The following is a 26486-nucleotide window of genomic DNA, read 5'->3' as shown; positions in this document are numbered from 1 at the left end:
ACCGGAGAGGAAATGCGACCAAAAATAAAGAGATGTGAAGATAAGGAGGGGGGAGGAGAGCGAGAGAAAGCGAGAGAGAAAGAGAGCGAGTTGCATCAAAACTCATCGCTATTCCTGACAGCAGCAATCAGCGAAACTTCTCTTTCCGGCTTCGTAAAACTTAAGATTAAGGTTATATAAAAAAATAAAAAAACAAAAACAAGCCTTGTGATCCGCTTCCTGTTGCCTAGCAACACAAACGACAGAAATGTTCTGAGGGTCAGGATCTACATTTTATGATGCTTAAATTTTGATGTTTAAAAAAAAGGTAACAGCTAGATGAAAATGAGTTGTATGTGATCTAACAACTGATAGTTTTTATTGATTAATACGCCATTTTGTTGACAAGTGGCCATGATGTAAGTGGGATAATACCTTCAATCATAAAGATATTCTCTCATGTATTTTCCATTAGATCTAACATCTTTCCTTTCATGTTGGATGGTTCTAGAGGCAGCGCTCTGTTATTTTCTTTGAGTTTCACTCCAAGTATCTACGATTCAACAACAGGACATATCCTATGTGATTCTCCTGAACAGAGCTGAGTCAGATCTGTATGAGAAGAGGGGGAGAATAACTGTGTGATCTACGGTCACAGATGAGTCTGTCCGAGCCGCTGCTGACTGTAAAGAAATGTTTTGAGCTCTAATTAACTTTTTTTTTTTCCTCAGAAATCCACGCCACACAGAAGTGATAAGGATGACATTCTTTCGTTAACATGAATCCTCGTTGCTGATATGAGCTGATTCAGTTGAGAGAAGTGTTTTTGGTGTTTGCCGATATAAGGACTGATGATCAGGAAACGAGTGCTGACAGCAGACGACTGATAGTCACATTAAGCAGCACGAAGGAGAAGTAAAACCAGCGCAGGGTCAAAGTGATCAGAGTGGAAGTTAACGGTTTCATACTGTGGGGTATTACTAAAACCGTAACTAAAAAAATATCAATATGTTCACATTTTATTAGAGGCTCTTCTACTTCAGTGCAGAAAACAGCAGCATCAACACTTCAACATTTAGAAATAACTCCACGTCTGCTACTTTTCTTGACCGACCTCTGCGCCAAAAGTCAGACAAGCAGAATCAGACGAGAGAACATCGGCCAACGTGGGGCATCTGGACAGACAATGAACAACAGGTGTGAATATTTGATCTGATTATAGTGGGAGACAACCAACACAACAAAACGATAAAAAGGCCGCTGGTCAGTATTTGCTGTTTCTGTTAGATCGTTTTCTCTTTTTAGTCGGTAAAGCTGCATTGTGCGTATGAAATGTGTTATTTCTTCTTCTTCTGTGTTATAAGACATGGTCCATAACTTCAGCCCATAGGAGCACAGAGCTCGTTATTCCAGTGAATCCGAAACCACTTGACTATCGCCCTCAAATCATGAGCATTAGACTAAATGAATCCTACCGGGGGGGGGGTCAAGTCGACCCCTGATCACTCTGTGAAGTCTAATCCGACATAAATCATCATCATGTCGCACAACTTCCTTTAATTACATGTTCATGCAGCATGTGCCTGTACATGTTTTAAATCTGTGTCATCTATTTATTAAGGTTTATTTATTTTGGGGGCTGTGTTTGATTTCACACAGGCATCCGGGTTAAATCAGGCACAGAGCTCCAGCTTCTTCATTTGACGACTGAGTCATTCATCTTCCCCTGGATCACATCTCACTACAGCGAGCGGCGAGGGAGGGGGGAGAGAGGGAGGGAGGGAGGGAGAGAGAGAGAGAGAGAGAGAGAGAGAGAGAGAGAGAGAGAGAGAGAGAGGCACTAAGAGAATGATGGAGGCGTATCAGGTTTTCAACCTTGCTGCCAGTGTAGATACGAACAGCCATTTCTAGGCAGGGCCTGCCTGAAACCCAATTCCACCACATCTTTAAAAGCTTCAGGAAGTCCCGCTGGACTCCGTTCAGTTCCTCGTGTCACAACCAATTTCCCCTCCAAGCCATTTTACCCTCATCATTTCTCCTCTTCATGGAGGGTGATGCAGTGTGGACTTTTCTTTGTCACTGCAGCTGTTAAAATAAGACTGTAATGACTGTTGAAAATACACTGTACATTAACACGAAGATAGTTTCATCTTTAAGAGGCTGCTACTGAGGAAAATCCTCAACGAATAAACAACCATTCAATATTCAAACACGTCACTTGTGAAAACACCGTGACGCATCCTCCCGTGACGTCTGATGGCGTCCAGTTCGACAAACAGTATCGCACCACGCTGCTTTAAAGAATCCCCCTGGTACGGTTTGTGGGAAAACAGTCAAACCACGACTGGCATGAGTCCCATTCTTCTCCGTTCTTTTTCTAAATACTTGAACAGGAAATTTGCACAGTCATTGGAGAACTGAGTGGGTTTCATGACCCATGTAAGTCCTTGAAACCTTGAATTGTAACGTGTCACTTTGAATGTGTCATTGCAAAAAAAAAAAACAGGCCTCGCTTCATTCCCCTCAAAGTTTTTCATCCTGCAGCTGCCGAGGGGCCGAGGTGGAGGTGGAAGCTGAAACTGTAATAAAGTGAACAATAAACTGAAATTATAAAAATTAATGACATTCTGAATCCAAAGTTGCTCTCATCACTGTTTCCAATAAATAAATTATCTGAATCCCAAACTGCAAATTCAAACTAATTAAAGCTTCGATGAGTCAGAAGTTTAACCAGTCGACCACCAAACTACTACTACTACTACTACTACTACTACTACTACTACTACCACTACCACTACTACTACTACTACTACATACTAATCAATAAGAACACAAGACAGGAAACACATGTACTGTTGCATTAACAAAAACAAACTTCTCCTAGTGTTTGTTGTTAAATGTGTAGATGTGACGTATTTGTACGCCACAGTTTTATGGCTTTTAATGAGGCGTTTTCTTCATCTCCAAGCTTTACAGTTGAGTCTTAATTAAATGTAGGAAGTTAAAACTAGTTGGAGAGGTCGTGGTCACGGGGGTAACAACATTTACTGTTGGATGGAGCCCCCCCCCCCCATTGATGTTATTCATGTGATCCTCAACATCATCGCCAAGACAAACGCTTGCACACGTGTGATATGAAATGATTTTGACTCAAACTTGTCAACGTGCAGTTTTTTGTGCGTCACGTGTTTAATCCGAACGCAGGTGACAGAAAAACACAACCGTCCTGCGCGGTGCAGTTGACGTCACTGAGCTCATTATTATCAAACCTGCACAGTCTCATGCAGCACAGTGAATCCCCACACGGGCTTCTTCTCAACACATGCTTAGTAAACATTTTCACAGCCCCCCGCCCCCAGCGACTGCAGTCTGGCATTAACTTTAATCTGCCAATACCTGCAAATCCCCCTCCAGCGTCCCACACACACACATTTTCACCTTGGCGAAACTGTAAAGGTTATATTTAAGAGGGGGAGCAGCCTTTTGGCACATTTCCGATCGAGCTTTTCCGTTCTGAATGCCGCCCACGTTCATGTGAATCCAGAGAATGACCGCTGCCGACCCCCGCTCCGCCGCCGGCGCAACTCTGCTCCACACGGGCCACAGCGACGGCCTCCTGCTCTTAGTGGCCGTAGGTGTGTGTTATGCAAGACTAATGGATGAAAAGTTCATTGTTTTCAAGACGCCCACGGCAACGGTTCATCTAACGGTTCCACTTGTGAAATAGCAGCTTTTTAACATTAGGGCCTCGGCTTCAGAGGCGGTGATCACCGCTGTGAGCTGGAGAGGGGAACAAGCATCTTAAGTCCTGTGAAGATGACACAGATAACCACCATCCATGGCCTGATGAGAAACCTCTCTTCTTTCTTTCAATACTCACATATTTGTTGCTGAAACTGGATGAATTTATATGTAAATGATGAAATATTCAGAGCTTCAAACGCTGCCAACCGAGCTGGGAGGGTGATTGTTATATTTCCCCTTCAGTGTTGCAGACATTCACAATCAGAGCAGCTGTTAGCTGCTCTCAAGCTCTGCATGTTGAGTTTCCACTCGTTTTAATTCCTCTCTTTTGTTGTGGGCTGTTTCCCGGGGAGGTGCACACTTTGCTCTCTTGATATTTTTACAGTTTGGAGCTGAAGTTTCTTTAATGTCGTGTCCAGTTGGCTGAGGCCTGTGTGTAGCGGTGTAGCGTTAAGGCTGCGTACACACTACTACGTTTCCGTTTTGAAACGCATCTCTTTTGCTACGTTTCCGCCTCCCGTCCACACGACGCCGCAGTTTTGAAAACCTCCGGGTTTGCGTTGTCGTATGGCGAAAACGTAGACACCCACGGTCGCTCCTCATTGGTTCTCATCAGCCTCGACTACCAGTGGTGGATACAACATGATAATGAGTTGCAAGTGTTACTGACATTGTCGTCTTTGCTAGCAGCTGCTGAGGAGTTCAATCCTGCATTTTAACGCTGCAGCTGTCTTTGCCGTTCCTCGCTCGCAGTATTAACTGCAGAGAAGAAAATCTGCTTCCTGTTTACACCGGCTCGCACATGCCCAGTGTACGTCACTGCTCAGGTGTGTGTGTGTGTGTTGTCTCAGGTGTGTTAGTCAGGACAGACACCATGTTGGCCAGTGTGGAGCATATTGGGACTCTGTTTATGGTCTTACACCGGCGACAAAAGCATTTGTGAAGACGGTGCGAATGCTTTGTTTGTCTACGACTGCAGTTACGTGGGTTTACGTCTGGGTATTTGTCACCTGCAACATTTTTTTTTTCAGGGGAAATGTGTGTTTGTGTTTATTTTGTCCGCAGGAGAAAACACAGAGGTTTATGCAACACGAACGCTGAACGGCCATGAATGCTTTGTTTCTCTAAAACTGCAGGAAATGCAAGTGAAAACATTCACTTTTTGTCACTTTTTGTAACTTTCACTTTCTCCTGAGTGAATTTATTCAGTGAGGTTAAAACTTTTGGGAACTTTTCCTTTTGTAACCTTTAGTATCTTCTCTGAACACAATGTTTAAAAACCCAATTTTGGTTTTAAAAAAAAATGAGTCACTCCTGTTTATTCGTCTGGAGAAGAAGGGAAACAAACTTTTTTTTTGAGATAAAATAAATCAAAGTTGGCTCTTTCTTTAAATCCAGGATTAGCTTTCATCTCCCTTTGTGCCTGTTCTAAACAGTCTTTGAAGGGAGAAAGCTGCTCATATGCTAGTGCCAAGATCAAACCATCAAACACCCCCAAATGATGATAATGATGATGATGATGATGATGATGATGATCCTACCTGCTTCTGGGCAGGAACATGGACTCCTTGATGAAGACGGAGCCGGACAACAGGATGTACCAGCAGCTTCCGATGTCGTCAGGGCTGAAGGAGAAGAAGAAGAAGAAGAAGGGAGAGACGTGAACGAGCTGGATAAACTTAAAAGACATTATATTTTATTTCACTATACAGTACATTGGAAACAAGCTGTGAAGAGACTCTGCACACTGAGGTGAAGCTGTAAGAACAATGAGCAAATTAAAATGTTAAGCTCTGATCTGATTTGATTAGTTTAGTTTATTGCCAGAAAATTAATCAAGTGTTTTGATTTTTTTTTTTTTTTTTTTTAGCATAAATGCCAAAAACTGTGTTTAAAGCTTCTCAAACATGAATATTTTCTGGCATAATTGGTTCTGTGCGATAGTGAACTGAATGTCTTTAGGTTCTCATTTGTTGGTCGGACAAAAAAACAAATAATTTGAAGAGAGAGAGAGAGAGAGAGAGAGAGAGAGAGAGAGAGAGAACTATGAATGAACTGAGGATTCATCTCTCATCCACCCACACCCACGGCCCTGTTGAAACACACAGACGAGGAAACTGGGCATTGCAGACAAAGTAAACTCAGACTGACCCCTGAGTGATGCAGCTGGCTGTCAAGTCTGTGCAACATGACTGGTAAACACACACACACACACACACACACACACACACACACACACACACACACTTAACAGGCACGTTTGCCGATTTAATTTGAACCGAAGGCCTCAGGAAAGTCAAAGATATTTCAGAGGAGAATTTGTCTTTAGATAAATAGATATGAACATTTCAGATATTAAAACTGGACCGTCAGTGTAAATAAAGCAAGCTTTTTAGAGGATAAACCTAGCTGCTGAAATGCATGAATCTGATTTCCTTGCTCATCTAGCTTATCCTCGGTCTTTCATGGATAGCGGAGGGATTGCAGAGAAATAATCTCACACAGCTGAGATACACTGAATCTTCTTCGCCCAGTACACGCAGGATTATCAAAGAGGCCGTGTATGTTAACCTACTGCGAGTGTAAACAAAAGCTATGGAGACGGATAAAAAAAAAAAAGTTAATGCTTGCTCTCATTTACATGCGACCGGTCGGACGGCTCAAACGACAAACACAGAGGAAACAACAACACAAACGCTTCTTTGAAGATTTTACTTTTACTGTCTTTAAGAAAACATTGTGGTTAATTGTGATTTTAAAAAAATCTTGTTTGACAGCTCTTTGCCAATAAAACATGTCACCGAGCAGCTTCTTGACAGTAAAAAGGAAGCAGAAAAACAGAGAAGGAAGTGTTCTCATGACACTAATAGCATCCTTCTCCAGTGCTGGGAACTTGACATGAACTGTGTTTCGGCACGTCAGCAAACGACAGCAACTGCTTTCATTTTGCTGCGGCCATTGTCAAAAACTAAAGCTGCATTATGACTGCAACAGATATGATTATTGTGCAAGACAATCTGCACAGTCTCATTGAGATGTGTGATGTCAGACAGATATTCTTCTTCTACATGTTTATATGTCTGACTTATTACATTTTTTTTTTAAACTACAATTGTGACTAGAACTATGCATGGTTTATTTATTGCATGTTATGGCATGACTTAGTTGACATTTTGATACCACTCTCATGTGTGTGCAGTGAACATAAAGCTGCAAGCAGCAGCTAGTTAGCTTAGCTTAGCAGAACAACTGCTAGCCTGTCCCAACTGCCTTCCAGCCACTCACTAATTAACACCTTATATCTTGTTTGCTTAATCTGTACAAATACAAAAGTGCAAAAAGCACAAGATCTTAGTCTTTGTGCTAAGCTAAGCTAACCAGCTGTAGCTTCATATTTACTGTAGGGACATGAAAGTGGAATCAGTTTTTCTCATTTAACTCAGGAGGAACGTCAATAAGTGTATGTGCCTTATAAACACATGAAACATTTACTGGTTTATTATCAGTCTGTATCAATTCAGGTATTAATGTTATGCTTCTGCAAAACCTATAATTATCTCCGCTTTGAATACACAGCATCAGCTTAACTAGAAATTCAAATGAATGCTTCCCTGTCGGACGCCTCCACCTGTCTGTTTACCAGTCACCGCTTTGAAACGTCACCTCAAACCCCCGACGACGAACGCCTGCCTGATGAGGCAGGAATCGAGTCCTGTTTTTCAAGGAGCTCTGGCGTTAATAAGGCGGCGGCGGCTTGTGTGATTATCGCTGAACATGTTCACCTGCTCTGAGTGAGACTTTTTAATTGAAACCAGAGGGAGAAAGAAAAAGAAATCAATGACCAGCCAGACATCAGCAGGATGGGACTGGTTTTTGCTTACAGAAAGGTAAAGGATGGGTGCACTTATTATACACCCGCCCCCACACAAACACATATATTCACACCCAGCATCACTGTGCTGACTGAGTTTTTTTTTTTTAATCACTGAGAACAAAGTCTCGCCTCCTTCCTCCTCCTCTCCACACTCTCCTTGCAGAACTAATGAGGCTGTAGACAGCACACCCTACTGACACACTACAAAATCTCCCTCGTTCCCTCCGACAGCATCCCTTTTCCTTTTCCCTCCACTGATCTCCATCCGCCTCCCTCCAGACTCGTTTCCATCCTTTCATGGCTCCTCTTTGCATTCGGAGACGACGCGAATGAAATGCTCAATTATTAATTGCAGATGCGCGGAGCGAGGGGAGAACCTTGGCATGGCTGAGGAGGAGGAGGAGGAGGAGTAAGAAGAAGAGAAGATGCAGCACCAAAAAAGTAAGAGATAGGAGACTCTTATGTGCCGCGACAGCTTGACTGAACTGGGTCACGCGTACTAGGAGCGATCGTCAAACACTAAACATCATCCACCAAAGCCCCCACCGGGAAGCCAGTAACAGTGGGGAATCAGGTTATACGAGAGCCACAGAGGCGATGGGGGGGGGGGGGGGTGGGGGGGTAAAAACGACTGGGGGAGAGTGATTATTGCATCAAGACTTTCGCGAGAGGAGGTTCGGGTCTTACAAAACGAAGAGTTTCATTCAAGAATAAAAATTCCCTTTTCGAAAATGTGCAACTGAGTCATATTTGACTGTCAGAAAAATGATCAGTCAGACTCAGACAGGATGTCGATCCCAATGTCGAACAGCTCAACAGGACTAGGTGCATGGCTGCAGCGTGGGTGGGTGTGTTCAGGGTGGGGGAAAAAAAAAAAAAAACCAAAACAACTCTGTCACTCAGTCACAGACATTCGTGGGTGAAACGTTCGGCCTGTGGCCAAAAACACAAACATAACATTTTGTTCATCACCTCAATACTTCAGGACTTTTTCTGATTTAATTAAAAAAAATGCTTATGAACATGATTTTGAGGCTTAAACTCAATTTTCATAGGTTTTATATCCGACGTTTTAGCTCTGGAGTTGTATTACACTTCATTCATAAACCTCTCTGACTATTCGATTGATTAATCCTGATTAATCCTTTCGTCCTTAATCAAAGTTGATGTATTCAGTGTCTTTGTTTTATTCAACCAACAGACCAAAATCCATTTATATTTAGTATTTTATCACTAACCCTATCAAAAATTACTGAAATGATTAATCAATTATTGAAATACTAATTTTCTGTCGTTTGCCTAAACGATTTATCAACTTATTGATTCAGCTTGATCCGTAAATGACGTTTTTACTAACAAAAGGAATATAGGATATACATATTTGTTGATGCATAGCTCATTAAACATCAAACATAAACTTCAACTTGTCCCTTTAAGACCTTTCTACATTATGGGTTTCAATAAGGTCAGAAGCAAAGAAAGAAAATTGGTTTGTTTTCACTGTTTATTTTTGCACATGCAGCAGTGGAGTGTGTGGGACCCCTGACAATGAGCGAGTACAGCCAACCTCAACAAAACACGAGGTTAAAAATGGCTGGACGGACAGGAAGGTGGGATGTGAGGAGTTTCAAAACAAAAGCGTTGTGTTATTCAGAGGCCAAATATAAATAAGCAACTAAAAATATGACCAATTTAAATTGTTGTTGTTCTGATGCTTTCATCATGCAGCCCTCAAGAGACTCTCAAAACCACAATGGCGTGGGTGCCATTATGAAATAAAACATTCATACCATATTTTCAATTTGAGAAAGCTCCAGTGAGGAGGTGGGAGAGGACAGAGAGTAAACTCTTCGATCTTTATGATTTATACAAGTTGAATAAAATTGAAGAATTCACCAAAATACAAGGGTTGTTGTCTGGAACTTTTCTTCTTCTAAGTCAAATATAAAATTCTGCCTTTCTGCTTTTCTTTTTCTCCAGTTTAATAACCAGATACTTAGAAATGACTAACGTCTAACTGTGTAGTTTCTACTGGGATGTATAATCATTAAATCCGACTGGTCGGATGGGACGTGATGATCATTTTTTATCATTCAGTCAGTTTCATCGTCTCCCGTGCTGCGACTCGCTGCCTGAAGAGCAGAATATTCAGAGTGTCACAGGGAAGAGGAGGAACTTCCTGACAGCTGCACCGGAGCGTGGCTCCCTCTGCACCTCCACTACGGGTTAAACATCACAGTCTGCAAACGGTTCCTCTTTAGCATTGTCATGATCCATTATTACAAGATAACAAATCTGCAAAAAAATACAATGACAGAGTAACTGCTTTATTTAAACAAGGCGGGTTGTAACACCTAAATGTTTCTGTTTTTCTCTTTCCCAACAGATCAACTTGTAAAATATGAGACTTTTAATTAATCGATTGGTCATTACCTATCAAAAAATAGAGGAATTTTCCATCACAATTTCCTGGAGGCTTCAAATTTCAACCTACAGTCAAAAACCCAAATCAGTTTGTGGCACAAACAACACAGACGATCGATCTATTGACAAACTTGTTGCTGATTAATTTATTATCTTAACTCTAATTAAATGGAAAACTGACGTCAAACGTTATTAAAAACAAATTTAACTGCCAAACGAGCTACCTGCCACTCCAGCAGAAACATAACAAAAAACCCCACTGCATTGCAAATTCATAAGCCTGGTCTTTTCTGTTGGCCCACACAAACCAGTGTGGGTCAAAGGTCAAGGATTGCGCTGAAAGGGCCGACATGGAAGAGGTTAAAGGCTGACCGGAAGATACTAACCCTCTTCGCCAGCCGCTGTAAAAATGTGCCAGGTCAGCCTCCATCTCAGGAGGGCTTTGGCACGATAATCTCTGGACGGTAAATCCTGAGAGGTTCAGGCTCTCAAACTCTGGGATGTTTTCATGAGATATCGAGTGCGACTGTGTGTGTGTGTGTGTGTGTGTGTGTGTGTGTGTGTGTTGTGTTTGCACTCTAGCAATCTAGAGCCCCAGGCGGGAGAAATGAGGACTTTTTTTTAAAACTATTATCCTCCTATCATTACTCCAGGACTGCCGACTGTCAGGGACGGTCGGGGTGAGGCTGTGAGTGTGTGGGTCATTAACTAAGCCATTTGAATGAATCAGAGAGGTTTTTATCCAGCATTATGAGGGTTTGTAGAAAAAGAAAACATCATCTGCGGCCAGGATTTAGTTCAAAGGCAAAAATGTTCTCCTGGATTTTGTCCGCACTTCTGGAACGGCCCAGAAGAGACATGGCTGCCAAACAGTGAAGCGATATCTACAGCTCAGACATAAATCTTTTTCTATACATTTAAGGCTACCTGAGAAAATAATCTTCTTAGCTTATTTGAGAATTAAAAAGAAACTGTGAAACGATTTGTCGACTGACAGAAAATTAAGTGGCAGCTGTTTAAATAACTGATTATAAGTAGGAGGTTTAAGCTCAGGTGTGAGGATCTGATGCTTTTCTGTGTCACGTGTGATGGTTATTTATGGTTTATTTATACACGGACATGAGGTATTAGTTTTAAAATATTACAATAGTGAGGTTTGGCAGTGACAGCCAGTGCTACCTGATTATTTTTCTATCTATCTGAACTTCCAGATAATGCATCATATCCAATATACAGCATATTTGCTTGTGATATATAATCACATATACTCGGACAGTGTCATTCATTCGTATCGCCCAGCACTGGTTAACATCCTTCCTCGTTCTCTACGTTTTTCTCCCTTCACCTCTAGGATGAAATGTATCCCACAATTCACCTCAAACCGTATGTTGTACAATGGCGAGGAATACTCCCTGCTGAGGTCAACGCACATTTACAATGAAATGTTAAGTTGAATGTCTCCCTCCCTCTTACAGTTATGATCCTTGAGTGTTGATGCAACACAGCATTTCTAGAAAGCGGCTCTCTGGTTGCGACAGAGTGAAAACAAAACCTGACATTTGTCACCGATGTTTGAGCCGGATGAAAATCCTCCTTTTAAAGTCATTACAGTTTCGGTAAAAATAATCATTTGACGGTGACTTCCTCTTTCAAGGGAATGAACTCTCTTTACAGCTGTCTGACAAATGTGTCAATGTACAAGCCATACAATTTTTACAACCTAATTGAGATACTATCACATTAAATTCCCCCATTGACTTTTAAAGCCCTCGTTCCCTGGCAGATTATTGCCGTTGTTATAAAAAGGCACGAGGAAACGAAGACAGGCTGTTAGAAGCTTGTATTTTCAGAAGAGAAGACTGATTAAGATCCCACAGAGGAGGAAATTCAATCTGATCTGCTGCTGTTTAACGCCCAGCTCTTATCAGCGACCGACTTTTATAGGTTAATACATGCAAGCACGCAAACACAGACATACACGAACACATGCAAGCAAACTGTTGTGCCGAGACAACTGGAAAAAATAAATAAATAAAAAGCATACACATCAATTAAATGACCCAATAAACCAATAAGAAAATAACCTGCTGTGTTTCTTAAACCGAGCAAAGTAGCGTTCATGCTGTGTGAATCTGAAAACGCTGTGCAGATGTTTGTCCAGACCAGAGTTTTTTATTTCCATAAAGATTTGTGAGTGAGAGAGCGGCTCAATCTCTTCTCCTTCGTCCTCTTTCTGTCAGAAAACACAACCGGCGTGGATCACCGCCGACATCGAGCGGGACGAACAACCCGGTTAGTGTCAGCTGGTTAAACGTCCATTCAGTGCGTTTTAATACACACCCAGACTCAGGATTTAGCTGCCGTCCAATATAGTGATGGGATCGCGGCTCATAAATAAAACCTGTCGCTCCTGCATAGCTGCAAAACTTTCTACGATCACAACATTTGTCTGGCAAAATAATTATCACTACAACTGAGGCGTGTAAAACGGTTCACGTACAGTTCGGTTGGCGTTGTGATCCAAATGAATATAATCTAGCTTTAACCGATCTGTTCTGTTCAGTCTAGGACAGGTTAGCAAACAGTCAGATCTCCAGGTCGCTCACCTGACGTACCATATGTCCTGACCGCAGCGGCCCGGGTTCGATTCCAACCCGTGGACCGTAGTTGCATGTCATCCCCTCTCTCTCTCCCTGACTTACCTCTCTCTCTCTCTCTCTCTCTCTCTCACTGTGGCTTTCAAAATAAAAGCACACTGTGGATACATTAATCTCAAACGTGAGAACAGAGTGAATGTATCAATAATTTTCTACTTGCTGCACTTAATTGATTTTATTATCATATCATTTATTTCTAATATATTTGATTACCTTCTGAAACACTTTAAGTCTTGTTGGTAGATTGCAGCAATATCATTAATACCTAGATGACTTAGGTATGTTTTTCTTTTCTTTTCTTTTTAAGAAATGTGCCTTTATGTGCTTTTCTTCTGTTCAAGACTCAACAAGTCATCCAATTTGAAATGATGGCCAGTTTGCCACTAGTTTACAAGTTAAACTCATAATTAATTTTGACGTAAATGAAAAGAAATGTAATGTTGTCCAAACGTTGAATTCAAACCCCGGGTTAAATACCGAGATGTGAGTTTCACGTACCGTTACTCCCCTACTACAACTCAGTGACAACATCTGCACTGACATGAGAAACTGCTGCTGACATGTATGAATTAAAGGATGATTATAAAGTTAGTTAGAGGCAACAGAAGGTTTACCTCACGAACTCCCTCTACATGACTGTGTCTGGGCAGGTTTTAACTCCACGTCTCGTTGTGGACAGACGCCAAAACAGAAACGTCTCTCTTTAAGATTCAGTCGGTTCAGTGTCGTACTTTTCCTTCGTCGGTACATTTCTGACACAAATTTGGCTGCAACATCAAAGATTGCAAAGCAGGCTTCTTTACTAGACTATTATATATACATATATAGAGAGAGAGGTGTGTGTGTGTGTGTGTGTGTGTGTGTGTGTGTAGTGACTGGTGTGAGGGGCCTGAGGGAATCTTGCTGAAATATTATGTGACCACCGTTTCATCTGCATTCCTATTGTTTAATCAGCTCCCACATTGCCAAGTGTGCTTCTAATGAGGTGTTGACTCTTCCACGTCATCCCAGCACACACTCACACTCACTCACTCTCTCACACACACACTCACACACACACTCACACACACACACACACGGGGGATTAGGGGGCATAGAAGGGACAATGCGCCCTCTCTCGGCCCCTCGAGACGCTGATAGAGTTAATTAACTGTCTTGATTCTCACCGCGGGCGCTTGGAAGACGTCGACATGTGACAGCAGTCAAACACTGTGCGTTTTCCTGCTTCCTGCAGTTGTGGCAGCTTTTCAAAAATGGATCCAAACACACTCAGAAGCCGTGTGGAAACTGTCAATACAGCTTTCCAATCATATTAAACCCTCCACAACCGTAGCTTAAAGGAGGAAGCACATAAGCATTACCTCTTGTGACTGGCTTGCTCTAACGCCATCAGAGGAAAATGCTTTTAGGAGCCATTATAGCTGCTGTTTTTCTTCGTCGACTCAGAACAGCGACTTATTGAATCCAGCTGAAATTAGAGTGGAAATCCCTTCTATGTCTCTTTTTCTTCAGTGATGCTGTCGAGTGGTTTGGTGTGGAGCTGAAACACACACACACCTTCGTAAAGTCGTCCTCTGACTGATTCTGTGCTTTATAGACATTTGTTTTCATTGAAGTCACCCAGGTCGCTGCGCCGTGTGCAGCCAGCGTGCGGCGGCTCATCAATAAGGCTGAGTAACGGCTCGGGCCGGAGTGAGTCTTGATCAAACTGAATTGAACTATTGTTTCATTGGCTGCCCCCAGTTTTCCCTTATGTTTTCTTACGCTGGTAGAAATGTAATCATCTAACCACATATCATCAATGTCCATTTACACACAAGGCCTCCACACACATGCAAAAGCAGACATGTAGTACTTACTAGTACAGCACTTCATTGGCTTCATGTCGCTCATAACGCACCGTCTCACACATTATCCTGCAGGGACAGAGGGGAGAGGGAGGGGAGAGTGGCAGTCAGAAAACAACAGCAGCACACAGTGACTTTACTTCAATAAAAGGCTGGTTAACATTATCACAAAACAAACAATACATGAAGGGGATAGATCGAAATCTAGCTCTAATAAAGGAACTGTTTGCTCTGCTGAATCCAGTAAAAGCAAAAAATTCACCCTCCAGTGAGTCAGTTATTTTGAGATGAAATGTTATCGTTTATTTGTTTTTGGCAAATCTACATCATATGATTTTCTACACCAGTGACAGGTTGAATTTGTAAGATGTAATTGCTGTTTTATTAAAAAAAAAAAGGTTAAGTGAAGTGTTATCCAGATGCAGGTTGTAGGTTCAGAACAATGGCGGCACCAAATTAAGAACAAGAGCGTGAGAGTGGCGACTGCTCGTGGGGAAGTCGGTTGTTCAGCTTCTTCTACGATGGATTCCTTCTGGGGATTGTGAAAGTTTGTCATAAATAAACCTCTGGGGGGTTTTTTTACACCAGAGTTTGACATTTACGGCTAAAGTTTTAGATACATTATGTGTGTGTGTGTGTGTGTGTGTGTGTGTGTGTGTGTGTGTGTGTGTGTGCATATCTTTCACTGCCGTTGTACTGAAAATACTCTGACGTAACCTTTCATCTATTTGGTAACTATTTTATGGGAACACTAAAAGTATGACATGGTTATATCATCAGTCCAAGCATCTGCTTTTTATGTTTGGGATATTTTTATATGCATTTAGCAGTCGTCTTTTTATCTATTTATTTATGTTGGACAGCTCTGGTGAATTTGTCCATAGTTGCACTCATGTCCCGTGGCACACAGATCAAGTCTTGCGTATTTGAACCCAAGGCGGCGGCACTGTAGCAGCTGGCGGTTTAGTGCCTTGCTTAACAGTAACGGAGATTTTTAGTTATTTTTAGGGGGGGATTTCAACACTTAATCTCATAGTCTAATAGACTACTTGTGCCTCTGCTCCCAAAATAAGTGTCAAGGGTTTGGACGAGTGCTTGAGTGTAATCTGTGCACGGGTGTCTCTTCATAAATTAGGGACAGACTCCCTTTACACTCCCACTGTTGAAATCTTGTTTTGTTTTCCTTTTGTTTGAGCTTAACATTTTAAACCAAGGATTTATCATTGCATAAATGTTTTTTTTTCCCCACTCAGATATTTCATACGGATAAATAATGGTAGCTCTCTGATTTAGGAATTAAACCCTTTTTTTCCTCCACATAAATGTGAAGAAGTCGTCCATACACGCCTCCGGAGAAGACAAGAACAACTCAACATTACAGGCAGGCAGCTATAGTAAACAGCAGCTGATCAAAACACAAAAGGCTTCAAAAAAAAAAAAGATCTGGGGGCGGCCGTCGTATTGTAGCCCCATCGCACACGGACTGAAAAACAATCCCGGCTCTAAAAAACAAGTCGCTGTGAAAAAAGAGCCACAGAAGAAAAACAACACATTCCTCCCAGATGAAATGAAGTGAGGAAAGAACTATAACATAATCCCATGGTTAGTGCGATGTCTGCCTGGCTGGGAGTTCTTCTTTTTCTTTTCTTTTTTTTTTTACATTTTTTATTAAAGTTAGGAAAACCAAAACCGCTCAGATAAAGTTGGCAGGAGCTGCGGGCCGGTCTGTGGGACCACGGGGACATTCCTCAGGATCCAAACAGGGAGGAGGGAGAGGGGTTACTGTGGGGTGGGAGGCCCCTGAGGGGTCACAGAGAGGAATGTTCCAGCTTGCGGGTCATGTACTGCTACATTGTTCCCTCGCCAGTATAATCCACATGTATGCACACGAGGCATGCTGGGAACAGACTTCTGACATGCACTGTTTGGAAAGTCTACGCCCACGACAGAAAGGACGGGAACGCCAGCGCGGTGACAGGAGAGCAAAAGGCGAAATCAAATCAAGAGCAGCGGGGCAGGTTCACGTCAGTTCGGGTTTGGATGTTTGTGTGCACGGGGTTTATGTTAAAAAACACACTTGTCCTTTCAGTCTGAATCAGCTTAAATATACAAAACTGACCCGTATTAATTTGCCTTTTGCTGTTCCAAATCGATTGTTTGGGGCCCGTCTGTAGACGCAGTGAAGATGCACAACACGGAGGGCATCGGCCAAAAAACATAAAAACTCAGATGCAAAAGAAAAAGTTGTGGAACTGCTGTAAAACAACCTCTTTTAACCTGCTGGAAAAGTGGCTGAATGTCGCCAGATACGCTAATTAGCATATTCATGATGTCACTGTGTCGTAGTTGAAGTCAACCAAGTGTTAAGACTGTTTCAGCCCTTTATCTATTTGCCTCCCTCCTCCTCTCCGTGCTCACACACATACAGCGTTTTAATACAGACGAATTCCCAATAAACCTGTTCTTAATTTTCTTTAACTGCTTACGGAGCAGACGCTGAGGTGTCGTCACTCCGTGTGAAATGCACGTGTTTGGGAGATGAGGCTTTAAGTGATGTTAATTAAGTGGGCAAACACTCACTTCAGCTGGTGCTCTCGCAGGTTGGACAAGGCCTCCATCCCGTGGAGATAAGAGTAGACGATCTCCAGGTCCTGAGGAAGAAGAAGAGCAGAGGTGTTACCACACACGGAGGGAGTAAACATCCAAACAAACACTCAGGGCTTCAATTAGAGCTGAAACGATGAGTTAATTATGAAGTTTAAGCTTTAAAAACAGAAGATTAACCTGTGACCACTTTGATAATCGATTTAACATCCTCGCCAGGTTGTTACTAACAACTGTTTTCATGACAGATTCTACTTTCAATTAACTGTTTAAGTCTATAAAATATCAGACAATAATGAAAAATGTCCAACACAGTTTCCCAAATTTTGTAGGAAAAGGAATTATTGATTTATTACACAGCCGAGTTATGATGATGTTTTCACACTGCGTTCATTCTGCAGGGGATAAACTCTGCTACACACACACACACACACACACACACACACACACACACACACACACACACACAAGTGCAAACATTTCACAAGGACAGTGACACTGATTTGTGCGAGTGGACACTGGAATAGAAAGCAATAAAGCACCTCACAGTGTAAAAATAAAGGCACTACACTGCACAACTATAAACTCCCCATTCAATTACTTCATCAAGTGACCCAGTGAGCGAGTCTCAGATTGTTTGGCCTGAATCCAAGTCAGAGGTGAAACAAAGTGGCCCTCTCTGAGAGCTGGCAGCCTGCACAGCTACTCCACTGTCTACTGGTGACTACTGACAGTGTGTGTGTGCATGTGTGTGTGAGTGTGTGTGAGTGTGTGTGTGTGTTGCGGTTCTGGTTGCAGCTACTGGGATGCCTTTGTCGGCGGCAACTGGAGGTATAGATGTGGCGACGGCAGAGACAACAGAGACTCTGTGCTAAGACCTCGCCAGACACACAATCACACACAGACCGGCCACCGTGTCTGTTTCTGAGACCAACAATCACAAGCTTATCGAAAAAAGTTCACAAAATGTTTGACCACAAACGCTAAATAAGACTTTGTTTGTGCTGGTTTGGTCACAAAATAGAAGATACAGTGTATGGTGTGATTTCTAATGGAAAACCACGTCTTATAACCACAACACACAAACTGCACTGGTTTAAGTTAAAGCCTCAAAAGTCTGACCAAAGTCCTCCAAAGGAAATATGAAACTCATGACCTCGGATTAACGAAATAAACAACCTTCTAACAAACGAGCAATAAAGGTAAGAGACAAAAAGACCCATCTAAAATGTTCCGTCTATCCACACGGTCAGAGTGAAGAAGCACCACCTGTTACAAAGAACCACGTCAACAAATATGTGACACATTACTACAGACTGTGACTTAACATCACAACTGTGTTTTCAAACGACACGACCGAGTGTTGCGTGTTTCTTTTGTTTTATTTGGGTTCGGCCTTTAAGGAGCGGACGCAGAAAGAGATGAATTGTCCTGAGAGCTGCCCGGCCCTGTTACATCACAGCGATATCCTCACTAACCATATCCTTATGTTCAAAGTGTCCTGTGGTCAGTGAAACGCCACGAGCAGGAGCAGCCACTCAACACAAGGCAATGCTCTGACATCCAGTGCCACCTACTGGAGGGATAAGAAACTACAGCCTTGACTTGAAGTGACACATTTTCTGCTGAGCTGCAAGTGAAAATTAAAAATGTCCTCTTAATTTGATGGAAAATATTTGGGGGCGCAATTATTGGTCAGTGCTCACTTAGCTGAAGACGAAGGTGACGATTTGTGCAGCCAAGTTTAAAGAGTAAGACATCCACAGTACATGTGTAGTATATTTAATTTGGTGCAGAGGCAATTTCATCTAGTGAAGTGGCTCATTTAATTTAAGTTTTTGTGGGAGTCAAACCCTCCACTAAACATCGACATACACTACAGCTCCTTCGCATTTAAGCTTTAACCTTTTACAATACAGTTCCCCATATTCACTTTAAACACTGAGTCATTTAAAAAACATTAATGTCAGTGAAAGACATATTATAATGTTACACTTTCAAGTGAAAATTCACACACTAAAAAGGTGAGTTTTGCAAGATAGAAAAGTAAATGTTGTTGAACAGGATGTTCTTTATAAACCTGACCTCTGATGTCCAAGGATTTCAAAACCTCCAAAAACATTAAACCTCCTCTATGATCATCTTCAGCTCCACAGTAAACATTTAAACAGTAATGAGCTAATGTTTTATATCTGTGATTCTTTTTTAACTTCTCTCACAGATACGACTCTGACCACTGACCCTGAGGTGGCGTTTGAGGCCCAGAGGTCAAAAACACAAACTATGTAACTGCAATGTCCCCACGTCTGTAACTGTGTAGTCACAAAGGTCACGTCATCCCCTCCTCCTCCTCTCTCTCTGTCCTGACATATTTGTAAAACACAATCTAATCAATTTCTCCGAAATGTAACTGGGGATTTGTTCACAGAGTTTGAAGAGAAGAGATATAGAGTCTTTGTGAATAACTTCGAGCGTCCGACAACATACAGATTTTAATTTTGACTGTAAAAAGGAAGAAACTACTTGAACTTCGGCAGCAGCATGTGTTGAATAATCCAGACAGGAACGCACCACTAGGTGGCAGCGTTACAGATTTCTTCTTCTTCTTCTTTTCTTTTTTTTCCCTCCCATCCCACAGTGACATCATGGTGAATAAAACAGCCCCACTCAAATGCAGCCTCACAGGGAGAAATATGCAAAACCATCAATTGTGGCTTCAGTCTCAAATATTTCAGATTGACTGTATGGAAAGAATGTAAAGGACCCCATCTTTTCCACTCCCTGGGCCCTACATTTTCCGGTCTGATTTTCTTTCTTTTTTCTTCCTGGACTGTTGGTTCCTTTTTAGACGGAGCCAAACACAATCACCACAAAGTGCACAGAGAGAGGAGACATGGACGGGAGCATCAAATCCAAAGCAACCCTCAGACCGTCTACCGCGTTATGTCAAACAATTTAAAATTCATAATATAAAAGACGTTGCATGGACTTGAATTATTCAAACTGCAGATTTTATTTTTAACGCCGTGTCCTCGAAGCGCCGAGATAAAAAAAAAAAAAAGAAAAAAGGCAGGGGGTGTTTGATATGTTCTTCCAACAGCACTTAGGTGCTTCATGCTCGCTGCCATCTGTGGCTGAAAACGGGACCAGAACAGAAACAGGAAGGAAGGAGATCAGACCGAGAGTAGTGGGTAGCTGAAACTGGGACATGCTGATGAGGGCTGCATCCAGCCAAATGTTCTGCTCATTGTGTGTGTGTGTGTGCTGGATAAAGACAAAGCTCGTTCATTTTTTAAAAACTGCTGGCTTCTGGAGGAGAGGGGTAAGGGGGGGGGGGGGGGTAAGGGGGGGGGGGGGTAGCTCAAATTCCCAGGCTACACCAGTAACACCATCTAATCCCTCCCCCTTCCATTTCCAAACTAATCCTTCCAGGAACACAGGTGGCCCCCACAAGAGGGAAAACATACCAAGATGCTGCTCTTGATAAAAAACCTCTGGGACACTTGAAAGCTGTTTGAGCAGAGCTCCTCGTGGCGTTCCTCACATACCAGTTACATGCTGTCAATCAAACGCCTTTGTAAACTTCCTGCGGTTGTTTCCTCGATGCAGCGCAACATGTCATTGCGCTACACCTTCACTTGTAAGACGGATGGCAGGAGCGCAATGCAGCCAAACCAGCGGAGGCATTTCCTCCCCAGAATACAAATTAAACAATAGCGTCCCTGTTTGGGGCCTGAATACACGCGCACCATGACCACGACGTCCTCCATTTCCCACCCATTATGTTAGGCCCCAGAGGGAGAGGGTGCAGCGTCGGGCCTGCTGCCAGCCCGCTGAGTGGCACAGCATTCAGTGGGCGAAAGGGGAGGTCAAGGAAGTTGTGATGTTTTTCCCACATTGTGTTCATTGAGACTCGGGAGAAAATAAAAGAAGTGTAAGGTTGCAGCGACAACAGATACAGTTTCGTATGAAAAGATCCTTACAGTAAAAGACCAGATCGGTGACACGGAGTGAAAAAAAACAAAGTCTGTTTTGCTGCATATCAAGTTTTTGACATGAACGTGATACAAGGAAACACAATCTATTTTAACATTTTAAATGCTAAGAAAGAAAAGGTTATAAAAAAGATTGCATTCACAATTTCTCAAGGCTACAGAGATATCTTTAATTTGCATGTGATATCCAATTGTCTAAAACCTTAAAATGCTCCATTTACAGTCACATGTGCCAAAGAAAAACAGCATATATTCACATTTAAGAAGCTGAAACCAAAGTGTGTGTTTGACATTTTTGCTCGACTGAATGAATAAATCATTAATCAATTATCAAAACAGTTGCCGATTCATTTACTGTCAATTTTTGTTGCAATAATGATGAAATCTCCTCCGACAGGGCGAATCTTTTCATGTGACGTGACTTGGATGTCATGCGTTGTTTTGGTTGCTGCCTGATATTCGACTGCAAATAATCAGTTAATTGTTTTCGTCTAGGAAATGTCACAGTAGTGACGAAAAAACCTGCCGCAGGGTCCAAGCTGACATTACAGAGAAGCATCAAGTCGTCACATTCAAATGACTCAAAAATCAATCAATTCAACATTGCTCAAGTCAATACTGTAATTTCAGTGCATGTTTTAATTAATTCAGCAGCCGGTGGTTCATCCCACGCTCAGGTAACAAAAAGCCTTTTGCTCTTCTTATCTCTGAGCACAACAGCATGTGCTCGCCAGATAGGGAGCTTTTCTCCGGTCGGGCCTTTTCACTGTGGCACAAATGGTCAATCCATTTATTCATTTGGCTCTGGCTGAGTGCAGATAGCTGAACCCTGCGTGCATCTATCAGCCGCTGTAGACACACATCAAAGAAAAGGGGCTGCGACCATTCAAAAACAATGGCACACTGCGGGGGGGGGGAGATAAACAAAAGGAAGTCTCAGGTAGAGGTGGAGGACACTCGTGATGACCCCGACAGTCTCCTCAGCGTCTGATGGATGTTCAGACGACACGTTTTCCAACACATACCTCAGTCTAAAAAAAGAAGCATGACACCAACAGATCTTGTTTGAAAAATTGACACCAATGTTTCTCGTCCCCAGAACAGACACAGAATTCATTTAAAATGTCAAATTGTGCGGACAGAACGAGCGCGGCTGCCGCGTCTGTAGAGCAGTAACTCAAAGACTGATTTGTTAATGAGAGTCAAACTGCAGGTGGTGATGTTAAACTTTTACATCCAGCAGGAAAGAGCGTTTTACTGTTTACTGACGCGCTGCCCTCAGATTAAATCAATGATCGTGTCTCGGTTGTTGACAATATTAACATCTCCAGACGTCTGCATTTTTGTGCACGCCAGCCGATCTCTTATCCAACTGCTGTCGAGGAAATCCATCTCAATCACATTACAGCTGCAAAACAACAACAATCTGCGGATATTTATTCTTTCCTTTCTGTTTGTTTATTTGAAATTGTTAAATCAGTTTTACCTCCCTGCCTCTGTGTCTGCCTTTGTGCGTATGAAAGGTCTTTGGGTATGATGGTGTACCGTATGTTTTTGTGGTCAAAGAGCAGGAATTTTCTTCTACGTTTTTGTGGCCTTCGTAGCTTCATATTGCATTTTCGCGGTGACGTCTCAGGTGCTGCAGTTTACTCGTGGTTTCACCCTATACAGCTGCAACTTAGCGGTTACAACGACGCTTTGGTATGAAAACTACATTTCTTCGTCAAAAAGAGGTGAAAAATGCTGATCATGAACTTTTCTTCTGTCTGTGTAAAAGGAAGGAGTTTGTCTGAGGAGAGGGAAGGAGCGAAGGAGGGAAAGAGAGAGGAACGGAGGTGGCGCCGGTCAAAGGAAAAGGCCTCTGTGCCAAATTTGTTGATTCATATCTGACAGACTGTCGAGCACAACGCTCTGTCATCAGACACATTTCTGAGTTTGTCACTGGATGAGAACAGGACAGCGGGGAGAGGGAAGTGCTGACAAAGAGCACAAAACCTCAGAGAAACCTTGACTTGTGATTGAAAATAAGGCAATTAAAAAAGAAGAAGGAAAAAAAAAGAAAAAGAAAATCGCCCTTAAACTGCAGCATCGCACCGCTGCAGTTTGTAGTTTGCAAGAGGCTGCTTCTGTCTGCCAGTCGGCTCATTACACCATCCCTGTCTAAGATGCTTACGACCTTGATCCCTGGCAGTCGGAGAAGGAATGGCCGTTCTAATCACGGCACTTTGCGCAGGGAGGATTTGTTGTTGTTCTGTTTCAGAAAATAGCTGCGAAAAGCACAAATTAATCCCCTGCGACTTGGGAGCGAGGACGACCTAGTTTTATAACAATTGCTCACTTGTCACTGCGGGCTGAGCTTTTCTACCGCGTACCTTCACCCTCTGAACTTTACTGCGTCCGCTTCGAGGCTGGAATCAAAAGGAGAATATGCTCGGCAAAAACCCCCCCCCCCCATCTCATTAGGGAACATAACACTGAGGAAAGAAATCAAATGATAATTTGTTTGAACTGCAAAACATGTGGAGTTTGTAATTTACATACTTTTTCAGCGCTGAGCAGTAATGGAGATACTAAAGATTTATGTGTCTCTCGTCATTCACAAACGTATTCATTCATTAATTCATTCATTCACTCCACATTTTTGTGCAGCCCACACACCGCACAGCGTGACGCACCGCATTCCTTAGAAGTTTTGACCTTTTCCAGGTTTGCCTCTCTGCTCCACCGACCCCTCGTTCAGAGGAGAGCCGGTATTCCTGGATCCTGTTACCGTGACGGCGGTAGAGGGGCCGTCTTGTGTGTCAGGCCGGGGTGAGGCTTGCATTCCTCGGATGACACCGGCAAGATAATGTCTCACCGTCCACACCACTAACTCACACACACACACACACACACACACACACACACAGTAACACCTAAAGAGGCTATCTCAGTCGTGCTTCCCACCCCCCACCCCTCACTAACCTATGGAAGGTACTATATAGCACAATCTGGGTCAACTATCAGGACTGTGCTGCTGCGACACTAACAGTCCGAAACTGCAACTAACCACTATTTTGACAGAAAATAAAGAAAGTTTAGCATTTTCCTTTGCTAAATAGTTAAAAGATTAATCAATTATCAACAATACCTGTCAGTTAATTGTGTGTTGATTGACTAATGACTGACGAAATCAACTAATTGCCTTAGCTCTAAAAAGATACTGAGTTTTCTGTAATATTGCTACGATTGTCACGGTGCACAAAATGCTAAATGATTGAAGATATTTAGCTTCTTGTCATTTAGCACTTGCAGTAATTCATTCATTCTTTACATTATTTTTCAAGCAGAAAAGTCAAACCTTCTCTATTCACTGCGTCTCTGTTGTGAGGATTTGATGCTTTTCTTTGTCGTATGCGACAGTAAATTTAATATCGTTAGTTGGACAAAATGAGACATTTGAAGTTGTTAAATTGGGCGTATTATTTTGACATTTTATACACTTCAGTAATGAAACATCAATAATGAAAATGATCATTGGTTGCAGCCCTAATTTACCCGACAGCACATCAAAACACTCTGCCCCTCTCACTGGGGTTCATTAGTTAAACTGCTAAATGTCACTTCCTTTAAAAAAACAAAAAAACAAGCACAAATTCTGCAAAATCCTTCTGTGCATTTTTAAGATTCTCCACACTGGACTTTAATGTGGCGATGCGTGAAATAAAACGTCGCTCTCATCAGTGTCTGGCTGTCTAACAGAAAGCATATGTCTGTATGAGAGAGTGAGTAACGGTTGAGAGCGAGTGTTGGAGTGGAGTGAGGTGGACAGAGCTGCTGTGTAACGAGGTAAACAGACCGCTGGGAGTCAGACAGCCAGCGCTGAAGGTTGGAAGGTCATGTTGCCTACGATGCAGTATCTGCTAATGGCAATATATTGCATTATATTGTGTGCTCAGCACTAACGCCACAGCATGTCTGTGTCAGTGTGCCAAGTGGGACTGAGGAGGACCGTCGCCCTCAAGCAGACGAAACAGCAGCGACGGCAGTTTTTGTTTTGTTTTTTTTCTCCAAAATGTGCACAAGGTTCATCGTACACCTCAGGGGCAGCGGTGCGATGCTCCAGCGGGTGCCACTGTGTGCACGTCTGTCTCTGCGTTCATATGTGTGAGTGCATGTGTGTATTCCCTTGCCTTTGTTTGTACATTCCCTGTGTTAACAGGGTGGCTAGCAGCTGTCCTTGAATCTCTATTGACAGAGAGTGTGGGATCTGCTGGGTATTTTTATCCATTAGCCTGTGTGAGAGAGCAGGTGGAGGCTTTGTGGGCTACAACAAGGTCACACAGTGACGAGTGACGGCACGCCGCTATCTGTGGCCGTTCTGGCAAAACGTCGAGGTCTAAGCGTCCGTTTTACAAAGACACAGCATGTGACGACAGCAAAGGGAGTCGCTGGCAGAATAGAGGAGCTCATTACTAAAACACTACGTTCATTCCCTGGGAGAAAATAAAAAACATAAGATGAAGTTAATCCCTCAGAAGAGCTCAGAAAATAAATGGATCCAGGCAAAGTGTAAGAGTTATAAAAGCTGGAATTAAGCTGTTTATTGCAATTAAAAGAACTTCGTCTTAAATGTTCTGCCACTAGGACTACATTGAAAACATGTGCCACCTGAATGAAGTTGGCACATACTACACAAAGCTAATTAGCGGTCTTATAAACATTAAGCACTGGGTGTTAACTAAACAGGTTAAGCTAGCAGAGCACATGCTCCTCTCCTTCCTCCTCTCTGCGTTGGACGCTGAATTAAGTTCTGGACACAAACAATTACACTTCCACCTGTTCAGACACGACGGAGGAGAAGAAGATGGGACTCTTCTTTGTCCTCGAAGGCGTCTACTACATCCACTTTCACTTTTACAGCAGAATTTATTGAATAGAATTAAACCTGTGAATGCTGGCGGGTGGAGTGAAGTGGCTGGTGGAGCAGAACAAGTCGTCAGTTGCAGGCAAAATTTAAAAGCACTTGGGAGCTGCTGTTTATTTCCCACCATGGTCAGGCAGCTGGTGGACATGGTGACTGGCTGGAACAGGAATCAGGGAGGCATGTGAATGAGCTTAACAGCACCTACTCGAGCTGCCTGCCAGTATAAAACCCCTAAAGGACTAAAATGCACTCCCGTCTCTTGAGGCATGCAGATTAGATGCGTGCTGCTAGTAGATTTGTTTCGTAGGAATTGTCCAAGAGGATTTTTTTGCTAAAGAATAAGATGTGTGTGGCTCATAGAGAGCCGACACATTTGTCTTCGCATGTCAAAACAAATGCGAAAGGCGCTCGTTGACCTCTCCAACCCATCTGCTTTGATCAGTGCTGCAGCCAGCT

General features: G+C 42.6%; 1 protein-coding gene across 9 annotated transcripts in view; it reads right to left on the bottom strand.

Moving 5' to 3' along the window:
- The window catches only part of rapgef2b (Rap guanine nucleotide exchange factor 2b), a 103156-nt gene that overhangs the window by 60440 nt on the left and 16230 nt on the right, over window positions 1-26486 (bottom strand). For all 9 annotated transcript variants that reach the window (XM_087174047.1, XM_087174048.1, XM_023406420.2 and 6 more), the window contains exons 2-4: window positions 17106-17176; window positions 14538-14594; window positions 5265-5348 (exon numbers count right to left, since the gene is read on the bottom strand). In XM_087174047.1, coding sequence (XP_087030173.1) covers window positions 5265-5348; window positions 14538-14594; window positions 17106-17176 — 212 coding nt within the window. The remainder of the gene's footprint in view (window positions 1-5264; window positions 5349-14537; window positions 14595-17105; window positions 17177-26486) is intronic.

Source organism: Seriola lalandi, unplaced genomic scaffold (genome assembly GCF_002814215.2).
Source record: "Seriola lalandi dorsalis isolate HSWRI2012SDOR001 ecotype SW California unplaced genomic scaffold, Sedor1 jcf7180002054307, whole genome shotgun sequence".
NCBI lineage: Eukaryota > Metazoa > Chordata > Actinopteri > Carangiformes > Carangidae > Seriola > Seriola lalandi.
Note: the sequence above shows the minus strand (reverse complement) of the source record. Positions and strands in the feature narration are given on the sequence as shown.